Raw genomic sequence first — 13,851 nt, 5'->3', positions numbered from 1 at the left:
GGTTTGTTTTTGAGGTGTGCTGTCACTGTGGCCTAAGCTGTCCTAGAACTCACTCGGTACTTCCAGGCTGGCCTTGAACTCCCAAGAATACTTTGACCTTTGCCTCCTGAATGCTGGCATTAGTGTTGGGTGTCACCAAACGATACGTAGGATTTTATGATCAAAATCTTTTACCTAATACTATAAAGATTTTTGAACTACTGTTTGAGTGAATTTTACCTATGTGTATGTTTTTGTCCATGGCAGCAACAGAGCCTGTACTGAAAATAGAAAGTGGCCGCGACAGCCATAGCGACAGTTACAAGGCTGAGTCACAGGTATGAAGTTTGCCAAGTTAACCTCATGTATAAATAATGGTTTTGTGTTCAAAAGGTGAATGTGATAAATGAAAATACACTTGAGATTGCCCTATAGGTAATTGTTATCAAGTTATCATTTATTTGGAAGAATTTCAGCTCATGCCATGTTCTTAGGCTATTGGAAGAGCCCATAATAATTTACATTTAGACATCATCTGTCTGGGGTTCTACAAGTTGTGTTTATGATAAAAACCAGAGTTTCTATTTCTATGAAGGCATAATGTTTCTCAGAAAATTAGGATGTAAATCAGGTCTGGTGACTAAGCTTCTATTTTGGCTTGAAGACAAGCTATTTCTGCAGGCTAGGAAATTGAACTTATGTTAAGGGTAAATTCTAGCCTGTGGGTCACATTGTGTGCTTATATCATCAGTCCTTCATTACAAACCTAAAGGCTATATCTTTTCTTTACATTCCATTTCACTACACAAATGAGGGCAAATTTATGAATTGAGTCCTTGTGAAATGGTAGCTGTTGTTTTTAGCTGCTTTTAAAATAACTCCCCATATCCACAAATCACACAGAAAGTATTCTACACTGGTGCCTATGAGTGACTTAAAATGGCTTCTGAATGCTTACTTAAAAGTGGTGTGTCTGGGCAGTTCTCTCATTGGTACGTGAGGCCATTGTAAAGATCTTTCATGTATTTTGATTGGGAATCCATTGCTCTTAGGTCACATTTTCTCTATGATAGGCTTTAAAAGCTCCATATGTCATGCAGAGCCTACAATATTATAATAATAATATAAATATGCAAGCAGATAAAACACAGTAAATGTTTTGAGTCCTGTGAGTAAAGGTGAGGTTACTTTTATCCAAGCAGGCTAAGAGAGCATGTATGTGCCTCCAGTGTAGTGTGAGGGCATCTCCAATGTAAGAGAAACGTGTCGAATGTAGGTATTTGGGACCATGTATGTCATTCAATAATGACATCATATCCCAGCAGTTGGTAGGAGAGCTAGTAGGTTCACCATGAGTTCAAGGGCACCCTGAGACTATATAGTGAATTCCAGGTCAGTCTGGGTTAGAGAGAAACCATAGCTTGAAAAAACAAAAACAAAAAAAGGTATGACAAAGTAAACAATGTGAACAATATCACAAGTGTCCTTGCAATGAAGAGAGATTAATCTCTTTGAAAGTACACATGTCAAATTAAAAATAGCTTCTTTCTCACTCTGGCATGGTGTATAGCTCTGATGATCTTCCTAGATTGGCTAAGACATGCATAGTAAATCTCAAGTACAGATCATTTTATTTAACCCTATTATGATTTCTAGCTTTAAAGCTGATTGTTTACCACTATTATTTTGCCCATGAAAGTTTTCCCTATTTCTCTTAGCTTGCCACAGTTGCTTCCACTGATTACATAGGCTATAAAATTACCAGAAACAGATTTCATATTGATATCCCTTTAGACAGGTCTCTATTAAAGAAATCTTGTTTTGAATACTTGCTCCTCTTATGATAAAGACTTGATGATTTTGTCATATGAAATATGAATGTCTTTGTATGTATATATATGAGATTTGGAAATTCTTGTTTTTCATATTAGCAGAGTATTTCTGAGCCTCATTCTAGCAAGAAGGAAGATGGTCATAAAACTATTGCTCAACAACCAGAACATGCAAAACATTCACAGATAAAAGGTAAAAACTATAGTGGAATAGAAATTGTTTTGATGCTACTTTTACCTGAAAACTATTTTAAAAACTTTACAATGCTAGCACTGATAGTTATCTTGGGGAATTATACATTTCACCTGAACTGATGAGATTATAGAGAGATCCTGGTAATCATTCTTTTTCTGAGCCATTTCAAAACTAGAGATGATTCTAGTCACATGGGTAAAGTTCAAAATTAAAAGAATATCAAGAGAATTACATATACAAGAAAGATTCAGATTATGTGAAAATCAAAGTTATTAATACAAACTTTCCTACAATTAATGGTTTCTATTCCCCATCTTTTGAGTACAATTATTTTCATTCAATTCATGTAATTGACGTGCCCTTTTTTCCCTAGAAGCATCAGCAGATCATACCGCAAAACCAGAAATAAAGAAAGCTAGTCGTAGAGGCAGAAAAATGGGTCTATTAACGGTAAGAGTATTCAAATTTGAAAACTACATGTACATTGCATATTCACTTTCAAAATTTACTGTAAATCTCTTTGAATGCACAGTTGTTGACCTCATAAGGTAATGCATGCCACTTTAGTTTTACTTATGGACATACCTGTCTGATTGCATGCTGATAGTGTGTTCTGAAAGCTTGCATCCAACGACAGTCACAGATCATCTTTTAGTAGCTTTGCAATTTTGCTTTCTGATATTCTGAGCCTCCATTTGTATAAAGGTATAAGGTATCATTAAGAAATGAGTTCAAAACCAAATCCAATAACTGAGTTCCTAATAGAAAATTATGGGTAAGTAGTATGTGATGGTCTGGATTTTAGGGGAATGGGTCAATATTCACAGTGCTCAAACTTGATGTTTTCGTATAATCAGTAATTAATTCCAAACTCAAAGGCTGAATCTTTCCTTGTAATATCTAGTTCACTCTAGAGTGTCCCCACTCTACAAGAATGTGTATATTTATGTATTTTTTGCTCTAATGAGGTCATTGAATTATGTTTGAACAAATAGTTCTCAATTGGGTATGGTGCTGCATACCTTCTTCCCAGCAATGGGGAGGCAGAGAAAGGAAGAGAGGTCTGGGCTTGAGGCCAATCAAAGGAATGAGATGCAGGACAGCCTGGGCTATAGTGAAGTTACAAATATAGCCAGCTACATTTGGGAAAAAACAGTGTAAACTTTGATATTCAAAAGTGTTTCTTGGGAACATATTCTTTCCTAATATCATTGTATCAAAAAATTTTACTTTTGCCTATGTCAATTACTGCCTTTTATTGCATGGATAAGGCAGAAAACATATGAATTTAATAACAATTTTGCAGTACCCATTTGAGGGAATGTGATTTTAAATATTTGTTTATTTTATTTTAAAGAGTGTGGTCCTTTTTAAATACATAACATGATCTTACTTGTAGCTCTGAATACATATTTTGACTCACTTTTCTTCATTATGTAACAGTGTATGTGTAGGTGTGTTTCTGGGAAGAAAGAAGTTGATAATGTACAGGACACTACTACTGAAGCAAGACAACAAATGTCAGAAGTACAAATAAAAGGTTAGACCCATATTGATCTGTAACACAGTTGAATGCTTTTATGATCATTCCCTTTGTATAACAGTGAAATATGCTGTGATAAGTAGATATGGAGCCTTATCCAGCAGAATTTTCTTTTTTTTTTTTTTTTTTTTTTTTTGGTTTTTCGAGGTAAGGTTTCACTCTAGCCCAGGCTGACCTGGAATTCACTATGGAGTCTCAGGGTGGCCTCGAACTCATGGCGATCCTCCTACCTCTGCCTCCCGAGTGCTGGGATTAAAGGCATGCGCCACCATACCCGGCTTCAGAATTTTCTTAAATCTACAAATTTCCTCACCATTTTCTTCCATTTCTTCTAGTATCAATTAGCTTCTGAGTTGGGTTTCTCACTCAATTTCCGTATTTTCACCTATGACCTCTGTGTATCTATACCTATTGTCTTACAATAGCAACATGAATGGGGACCTAGAATCTAGGAACCTTGCTGTTGTCATGTTTACAAAGTACACAAACATCGCCAGCCATGGTGGCACACGCCTTTAATGCCAGCACTCAGGAGGCAGTGGTAGGAGGATCGCTGTGATTTCAAGGCCACGCTGAGAGTTTATAGTGATTTCCTGGTCAGTCTAAGCTAGAGTGAAACCCCGCCTTGAGAAACCAAACAAATAAAAAAAAGAAATACACAAACAGAATAACCACTTATGTTCTTTGTGGCAGGATGACTCTTTAAAAATGTAAAGCTAGTGGGGCACAAAACAGCATTTCATGTCATGTTGTTTTGAAATGAGAAAATAAAATTGACATAAATTTAATGATGTAATTAAATATGACTTACAACTTTACTGTTGGAGGAAGATACTGTGCAAAATATGGCATTACATGATTATGATAATTTGAAAATGTGTAACTCTCATGTTTCTCATTGTTCCTCACATGCTAAACTTATTTATGGAAGTTTGCAATCATTGCTTTCTCAGATCATGTTTATTTCTAGAGTCTGTAGTAGTGATATTTTTAATATTTGTAAATATAAAAGTGTCTTCTAAATTCAGTTGAGTTGAATGTCTGATTTATGAAAATAATGCATTTTGATTCGTTTATTTCCTGTGGAGGGTGGGTTTGCTTTTGAGCTGTGCTGCCACTGTAGCCTAAGCTGTCCAGGAACTCCCTCGGTACTACTAGGCTGGCCTTGAACTCACAAGAATCCTTTGACCTTTGCCTCTTGAATGCTGGCATTAGTGGTGTGTGTCACCAAACCATACCTAGGATTTTACAATTATCATCTTTTACTTAACTCTATAAAGATGTTTGAACTTTTGTTTCCTTTGAGTGAATTTTACTTATGTGTATGTTTTTGTCTATGGCAGCAGCAGAGCCTGTAGTGAAAATAGAAAGCAGCCGTGACAGCCATAGCGACAGTCACAAGGCTGAGTCACAGGTATGAAATCTGCAAAGTTAACATCATGTATAATACTTGTTTCAGGTTCAAAATGTGCATGTGATAAATGAAAATACACTTGAGATTGCCCTATAGGTAATTGATATCAAGTTACCATTTAGCTGGAAGAATTTCAGTTCATGCCGTGTTCTTAGACTATTAGGAGAGCTGTAATAATTTACATCCAGACATCTTCTGTCAGGGTTTCTACAAGTTGTCTTTTTGTAGAAAATCAGGGTCTCTAGTTCTTTGAAAGCATAATGTTTCTCAGAAAATTAGGGTGAAAATCATGTATGGTGACTAAGCTTCTGTTTTGGCTTGAAGGCAAGCTAGTTCTACAGGCTAGGAAATTGAACTTATTTAAGGGCAGATTCTAGCCTGTGGGTCACATTGTGTGCTTAGATCATCAGTCCTTAATTACAAACCAAAACGCTGCATCTTTTCTTTGCATTCCATTCCACTACACATACAAGGGCAAATTCATTAACGGAGCCCTTGTGAAATGGTACTTGTTGTTTTGAATTACTTCTAAAATAGCTCCCCATATCCACAAATGACATTAAAAATATTCTACACTGTTGCCTGTGAGTGAGTTAAAATAGCTTCTAAATGCACTACACTATTTGAATTCACATAAAGTACTTAAAAGTGATGTGTCTGGGCAGTTCTCTCATTGGTACGTGAGGCCATTGTAAAGATCTTTCATGTATTTTGATTGGGAATCCATTGCTCTTAGGTCACGTTTTCTCTATGATGCACGTTAAAAGCTCCATATGTCATGCAAAGCCTATGATATTATCATGATAATATAAGAAACATAAGCATATAAAACACAGTAAATGTTTTGAGCCCTGTGAGTAAAGTTGAGGTTACTTTTATCCAAGCAGGCTGAGAGAACATGTATGTGCCACCAGTGCAGTGTGAGGGCATCTCCAAATATGAGAAATATGTTGAATATAGGTATTTGGGATCATGTATGTCATTCAAGAATGACAGAGTATCCCAACAGTTTGGAGGCAGAGCTGGGAGGATCACCAAGAGTTCAAGGGCACCCTGAGACTATATAGTCAGTTTCAGATCAGTCTGGCCTAGAGACCCTACCTCAAAAAAAAAAAAAAAAAAAAAAGTGTTGGAGCCAGGCGTGGTGGCGCACGCCTTTAATCCCAGCACTCGGGAGGCAGAGGTAGGAGGATTGCCAAGAGTTCGAGGCCACCCTGAGACTACATGGTGAATTCCAGGTCAGCCTGAGCCAGAGTGAGACCCTACCTCGAAAAACAAAAACAAAAAAAAAAAAGTGTTTGGCTGGAGAGATGGCTTAGCGGTTAAACACTTGCCTATGAAGCCTAGTTAGCCCAGTTAGAGGCTCAATTTCTCAGGACCCTCGTTAGCCAAATCCACAAGGGGGCACATGTGTCTAGAGTTCGTTTTCAGTGGCTGGAAGCCCTGGCATGCGCATTCTCTCCCTCTCACTCTCTCTCTTCCTCTTTCTGTCTCTTTCACTCTCAAATAAATAAATAAAAATGAACAAAAAAATTAATTAAAAAAAAGAATGACAAAGTAAACAATGTGAACAATATCACATGTGTCCTTGCAATGAATGTCACATTTAAAATAGCAAATAGATAATTTTATGCTTCTTTCTCACTCTGGCATGGTGTATAGCTCTGATGATCTTCCTAGATTGGCTAAGGCATGCATAGGAAATCTCAACTACAGATCATTTTATTTAACCCTAACATGATTTCTAGCTTAAAGCTGATTCTTTACCACCATTATTTTGCCCATGAAAGTTTTCCCTATTTCTCTTAGCTTGCCACAGTTGCTTCCACCAGTTATATAGGCTGTAAGATGACCAGAAACAGACTTCATATTGATATCCCTTTAGACAGGTCTCTATTAAAGAAATCTTGTTTTGAATACTTGCTCCTCTTATGATGAAGACTTGATGATTTTGTCATATGAAATATGAATGTCTTTGTATATATGTATATGAGATTTGGAAATTCTTGTTTTTCATATTAGCAGAGTATTTCTGAGCCTCATTCTAGCAAGAAGGAAGATGGTCATAAAACTATTGCTCAAAGACAAAAACATGGAACACATTCACAGATAAAAGGTAAGAACTATACTGGAATAGAAATAGGTTTCATGCTACTTTCACCGTAAAACCATTTTGAAAACTTTACAATGTTAGCACTTATAGTTACTTGGGGAATTGTAAATTTAACCTGAGCTGATGAGCTTATAGAGAGATCCTCCTGGTCATCATAATTTTTCTGAGCCATTTCAAAGCTAGGGATGGTATAAAGTCACATGTGTAAGTTTCAAAAGTAAAAGAATCTCAAAAGAATTACTTGTACAAGTAAGGTTCAGATTGTTGGAAAATAAAATTTATTAACACAAATTTTACTACAATTAATGGTTTCTATTCCCTAATTTTTCAGTACAATTATTTTCATGCAGTTCATTTAATGGAAGTGCCCTTTTTTTCTAGAAGCATCAGCAGATCATACTACAAAACCAGAAGTACAGAAAGCCAGCCATAGAGACAGCAAAATGGATCTACTAACAGTAAGGAGTATTCAAACTTCAAAACTGCATATATATTGCATATTCACTTTCAAAATTTACTGTAGACCTATTTGAATGGACTTTTGTTGACCTCATAAGGTAATGCATGCCACTTTAGTTTTACTTTTGCACATACCTATCCGATTGTATGTTGGTAGTGTGTTGTGAAAGCTTGCATGCAATGACAGCCACAGATCATCTTTTAGTGGCTTTGCAATTTTGCTTTCTGATATTCTGAGCCTCCATTTGTATAAAGGCATAAAGTATCATTAAGAAATGAGTTCAAAAAGATTTTAATAAAAAAAAAATGAGTTCAACCACCCATTGGTAGCTCAGGACAGAGTAGACTTGGAGTCACCACAGCAGAAGGAATGTTGGGCCTCACAAAGTCATTCAGTCACACTGGATAAAGCACGGTGATCAATTCCTTGGCAAAGAAGCACCAGATTCCTGTATGAAAACACACTCAAAAACCCTTAGCATTAACTTCCAATGCTCCCAATCATGTGAAGATCTTATTACAAAGTATGAGTTTACATGTTTTGGATATAATGCTTTTGATGTGTCCATAAAAATCTAAGCTAAATATCATTATCTGTATGCAACCAGACTTGTTATTAAAATTGAGATTCTGACCAAGGAAAAAAAAAGAAATGAGCTCAAAACCAAGTCCAATAACTGAGTTTCTAATAGAAAATTATGGGTAAGTAGCATGTGATGGTCTGGATTTTAGGTGCTCAAACTCAAAGGCTGAATCTTTCCTTGTAATATCTAGTTCACTGTTGTGTGTTCCCACTCCACAAGAATGTGTATTTTTATGTATTCACTGCTCTAAGGAGGTCATTGCAATTATGTTTGAACAAATAGTTCTCAATTGGGTATGGTGCTGCATGTCTTATTCCCAGCAATGGAGAGGCAGAGAAAGGAGTAGAGGTCTGGGCTTCAGGCCAATCAAAGGAATGAGATGCAGGTCAGCCTGGGCTATAGTAACATTACTAACATAGCCTACTATGTTTGAGAGAATATAGTGTAAACTTTGATATTCTAAACTGTTTCTTGGGAACATATTCCTTCCAAACAGCATTGTATTGAAAAATTTTCCTTTTGCCTACCTCAGTTACTTACTGCCTTGAGTTATTGCATGGATAAGGCAGAAAACTGATATGAATTTAATAACAATTTTGTAGTACCCAAGTGAGGGAAGGTGATTTGAAACATTTGTTTATTTTATTTTAAGAAGTGTGGTATTTTTGAAATACAAGTATGATTTTACTTGTAGCTCTGAATACATATTTTGAAACACTTGTCTTCATTATGTTAGCAGCATATGTCTGAGTCTCACTCTGAGAAGAAAGAAGTTGATAATTTACAGGACACTACTACTAAAACAAGACAACAAATGTCAAAAGTACAAATAAAAGGTTAGACCCATATTGATCAGTAACTTGGTTGAATGCTTTGTATAACAGTGAAATGTGCTGTCATAGGTAGGTATGGAGCCTTATTCAGCAGAATTTTCCTAAATCTACAAATTTCCTCACCATTTTCTTCCATTTCTTCTGGCATCATTCAACTTCTGAGTTGGGCCTTTTACTCAGTTTCCATATTTTCATCTATGACCTCTGTCTATTGTCTTACAATAACAACATGAATGTGGACCTAGCATCTATGAAGCTGTTTTCATGTTTACATGACACAATCATCGTCAGGCATGGTAGCACACGCCTTTAATGCCAGCACTTAGGAGGCAGAGGTAGGAAGATCACTGTGAGTTCAAGGCCACCCTGAGACTATGTAATGAATTCCAGGTCAGCCTAAGCTAGAATGAGACCCTGCCTTGAAAAACCAAAAAAAAAAAAAAAAAAAGACACAAACAGAATAACCATTTATGTCCTTTGTGACAGGATGACTCTTAAACAATGTAAAGCAAGTTCAGCACAAAACAGCATTTCATGTCATGTGTTTTGAAATGAGAAAAGGTTGACAGAAACTTTGATGATTTAATTAAATATGGCTTATTATGTTTTTGTTGGAGAAAGATACTATGCAAAATATGACATGGCATGACTTTATGATAATTTCAAAATGTGTATCTATCATGTTTTTCATTGTTCCTCACTTGCTAAATTTGTGTTTGCAACTTTCCAATCATTGCTTTCTCAAATCATATTTATTTCTAGAGTTTGTAGGAGTCACATTTTTAATGTTCATAAATATAAAAGTGTCTTCTAAATTCAGTTGAATGGAAGGTCTGATTAATGAATGTAATACATTTGCATTGATTTTATTTTTCATGTGGAGGGTGGGTTTGTTTTTGAGCTGTGCTGCCACTGTAGCCTATGCTGACCTAGAACTCACTAGGTACTTCTAGGCTGGCATTGAACTCCCAAAAATACTTTGACCTTTGCCTCCTGAATGCTGGCATTAGTGGTGTGTGTCACCAAACCATTCCTAGGATTTTATAATTAAAATATTTTCCTTAATTCTATAAAGATTTTTGAACTATTGTTTCCTTTGAGCGAATTATTCCTATGTGTATGGTTTTGTCTATGGCAGCAGCAGAGCCTGTAGTGAAAATAGAAAGCAGCCACAACAGCCATAGCGACAGTTACAAGGCTGAGTCACAGGTATGAAATCTGCAAAGTTAACATCATGTATTAATACTTGTTTCGGGTTCAAATTGTGCATGTGATAAATGAAAATACACCTGAGATTGCCCTATATGTAATTGACAAGTTATCATTTAGTTGGAAGAATTTCAGTTCATTCCAGATTCTTAGACTATTGGGACAGCCTGTAATAATTTACATCTAGACATCATGTGTCAGGGGCTCTACAAGTTGTCTTTATGATAAAAATCAGGGTCTCTATTTCAAAGAGGCATAATATTTCTCAGAAAATTAGTATGAAAATCAATTCGGCTGACTAAGCTTCTCTTTGGGCTTGAAGACAAGCTAGTTCTGCAGGCTAGAAAATTGAACTTATGTTAGGGGCAGATTCTAGCCTGGGGGTCACGGTGTATACCCAGATAATCAGTCCAAAATTACAAACCAAAAGGCTGCATCTTTTCTTTGCATTCCATTCCACTGCACATACGAGGGCAAATTCATTAACGGAGCTCTTGTGAAATGGTAGTTGTTGTTTTGAATTGCTTTTAAAATAACGTCCCATATCCACAAATGACATAAAAAGTATTCTACACTGGTGCCTGTGAGTGAGTTAAAATAGCTTCTAAATGCACTACACTATTTGAATTCACATAAAGTACTTAAAAGTGATGTGTCTGGGCAGTTCTCTCATTGGTACGTGAGGCCATTGTAAAGATCTTTCATGTATTTTGATTGGGAATCCATTGCTCTTAGGTCACGTTTTCTCTATGATGCACGTTAAAAGCTCTATATGTCATGCAAAGCCTATGATATTATCATGATAATATAAGAAACATAAGCATATAAAACACAGTAAATGTTTTGAGCCCTGTGAGTAAAGTTGAGGTTACTTTTATCCAAGCAGGCTGAGAGAACATGTATGTGCCACCAGTGCAGTGTGAGGGCATCTCCAAATATGAGAAATATGTTAAATATAGGTATTTGGGATCATGTATGTCATTCAAGAATGACAGAGTATCCCAACAGTTCGGAGGCAGAGCTGGGAGGATCACCAAGAGTTCAAGGGCACCCTGAGACTATATAGTCAGTTTCAGATCAGTCTGGCCTAGAGACCCTACCTCAAAAAAAAAAAAAAAAAAAAGTGTTGGAGCCAGGCGTGGTGGCGCACGCCTTTAATCCCAGCACTCGGGAGGCAGAGGTAGGAGGATTGCCAAGAGTTTGAGGCCACCCTGAGACTACATGGTGAATTCCAGGTCAGCCTGAGCCAGAGTGAGACCCTACCTCGAAAAACAAAAACAAAAAAAAAAAAAAGTGTTTGGCTGGAGAGATGGCTTAGCGGTTAAACACTTGCCTATGAAGCCTAGTTAGCCCAGTTAGAGGCTCAATTTCCTAGGACCCTCGTTAGCCAAATCCACAAGGGGGCACATGTGTCTAGAGTTCGTTTTCAGTGGCTGGAAGCCCTGGCATGCGCATTCTCTCCCTCTCACTCTCTCTCTTCCTCTTTCTGTCTCTTTCACTCTCAAATAAATAAATAAAAATGAACAAAAAAATTAATTAAAAAAAAGAATGACAAAGTAAACAATGTGAACAATATCACATGTGTCCTTGCAATGAATGTCACATTTAAAATAGCAAATAGATAATTTTATGCTTCTTTCTCACTCTGGCATGGTGTATAGCTCTGATGATCTTCCTAGATTGGCTAAGGCATGCATAGGAAATCTCAACTACAGATCATTTTATTTAACCCTAACATGATTTCTAGCTTAAAGCTGATTCTTTACCACCATTATTTTGCCCATGAAAGTTTTCCCTATTTCTCTTAGCTTGCCACAGTTGCTTCCACCAGTTATATAGGCTGTAAGATGACCAGAAACTGACTTCATATTGATATCCCTTTAGACAGGTCTCTATTAAAGAAATCTTGTTTTGAATACTTGCTCCTCTTATGATGAAGACTTGATGATTTTGTCATATGAAATATGAATGTCTTTGTATATATGTATATGAGATTTGGAAATTCTTGTTTTTCATATTAGCAGAGTATTTCTGAGCCTCATTCTAGCAAGAAGGAAGATGGTCATAAAACTATTGCTCAAAGACAAAAACATGGAACACATTCACAGATAAAAGGTAAGAACTATACTGGAATAGAAATAGGTTTCATGCTACTTTCACCGTAAAACCATTTTGAAAACTTTACAATGTTAGCACTTATAGTTACTTGGGGAATTGTAAATTTAACCTGAGCTGATGAGCTTATAGAGAGATCCTCCTGGTCATCATAATTTTTCTGAGCCATTTCAAAGCTAGGGATGGTATAAAGTCACATGTGTAAGTTTCAAAAGTAAAAGAATCTCAAAAGAATTACTTGTACAAGTAAGGTTCAGATTGTTGGAAAATAAAATTTATTAACACAAATTTTACTACAATTAATGGTTTCTATTCCCTAATTTTTCAGTACAATTATTTTCATGCAGTTCATTTAATGGAAGTGCCCTTTTTTTCTAGAAGCATCAGCAGATCATACTACAAAACCAGAAGTACAGAAAGCCAGCCATAGAGACAGCAAAATGGATCTACTAACAGTAAGGAGTATTCAAACTTCAAAACTGCATATATATTGCATATTCACTTTCAAAATTTACTGTAGACCTATTTGAATGGACTTTTGTTGACCTCATAAGGTAATGCATGCCACTTTAGTTTTACTTTTGCACATACCTATCCGATTGTATGTTGGTAGTGCGTTGTGAAAGCTTGCATGCAATGACAGCCACAGATCATCTTTTAGTGGCTTTGCAATTTTGCTTTCTGATATTCTGAGCCTCCATTTGTATAAAGGCATAAAGTATCATTAAGAAATGAGTTCAAAAAGATTTTAATAAAAAAAAAATGAGTTCAACCACCCATTGGTAGCTCAGGACAGAGTAGACTTGGAGTCACCACAGCAGAAGGAATGTTGGGCCTCACAAAGTCATCCAGTCACACTGGATAAAGCACGGTGATCAATTCCTTGGCAAAGAAGCACCAGATTCCTGTATGAAAACACACTCAAAAACCCTTAGCATTAACTTCCAATGCTCCCAATCATGTGAAGATCTTATTACAAAGTATGAGTTTACATGTTTTGGATATAATGCTTTTGATGTGTCCATAAAAATCTAAGCTAAATATCATTATCTGTATGCAACCAGACTTGTTATTAAAATTGAGATTCTGACCAAGGAAAAAAAAAGAAATGAGTTCAAAACCAAGTCCAATAACTGAGTTTCTAATAGAAAATTATGGGTAAGTAGCATGTGATGGTCTGGATTTTAGGTGCTCAAACTCAAAGGCTGAATCTTTCCTTGTAATATCTAGTTCACTGTTGTGTGTTCCCACTCCACAAGAATGTGTATTTTTATGTATTCACTGCTCTAAGGAGGTCATTGCAATTATGTTTGAACAAATAGTTCTCAATTGGGTATGGTGCTGCATGCCTTATTCCCAGCAATGGAGAGGCAGAGAAAGGAGTAGAGGTCTGGGCTTCAGGCCAATCAAAGGAATGAGATGCAGGTCAGCCTGGGCTATAGTAACATTACTAACATAGCCTACTATGTTTGAGAGAATATAGTGTAAACTTTGATATTCTAAACTGTTTCTTGGGAACATATTCCTTCCAAACAGCATTGTATTGAAAAATTTTCCTTTTGCCTACCTCAGTT

General features: G+C 36.3%; 1 protein-coding gene across 1 annotated transcript in view; it reads left to right on the top strand.

Moving 5' to 3' along the window:
• The window catches only part of LOC123462788, a 187,018-nt gene that overhangs the window by 89,775 nt on the left and 83,392 nt on the right, over positions 1–13,851 (top strand). Inside the window, exons 56-66 of the mRNA XM_045156362.1 lie at positions 247–317; positions 1,911–2,004; positions 2,381–2,457; positions 3,451–3,547; positions 4,894–4,964; positions 6,987–7,080; positions 7,459–7,535; positions 8,857–8,956; positions 10,092–10,162; positions 12,184–12,277; positions 12,656–12,732. Of these exons, the coding sequence (XP_045012297.1) occupies positions 247–317; positions 1,911–2,004; positions 2,381–2,457; positions 3,451–3,547; positions 4,894–4,964; positions 6,987–7,080; positions 7,459–7,535; positions 8,857–8,956; positions 10,092–10,162; positions 12,184–12,277; positions 12,656–12,732 (923 nt within the window). The remainder of the gene's footprint in view (positions 1–246; positions 318–1,910; positions 2,005–2,380; positions 2,458–3,450; positions 3,548–4,893; positions 4,965–6,986; positions 7,081–7,458; positions 7,536–8,856; positions 8,957–10,091; positions 10,163–12,183; positions 12,278–12,655; positions 12,733–13,851) is intronic.

Source organism: Jaculus jaculus, chromosome 8 (genome assembly GCF_020740685.1).
Source record: "Jaculus jaculus isolate mJacJac1 chromosome 8, mJacJac1.mat.Y.cur, whole genome shotgun sequence".
Lineage (NCBI taxonomy): Eukaryota > Metazoa > Chordata > Mammalia > Rodentia > Dipodidae > Jaculus > Jaculus jaculus.
Note: the sequence above shows the minus strand (reverse complement) of the source record. Positions and strands in the feature narration are given on the sequence as shown.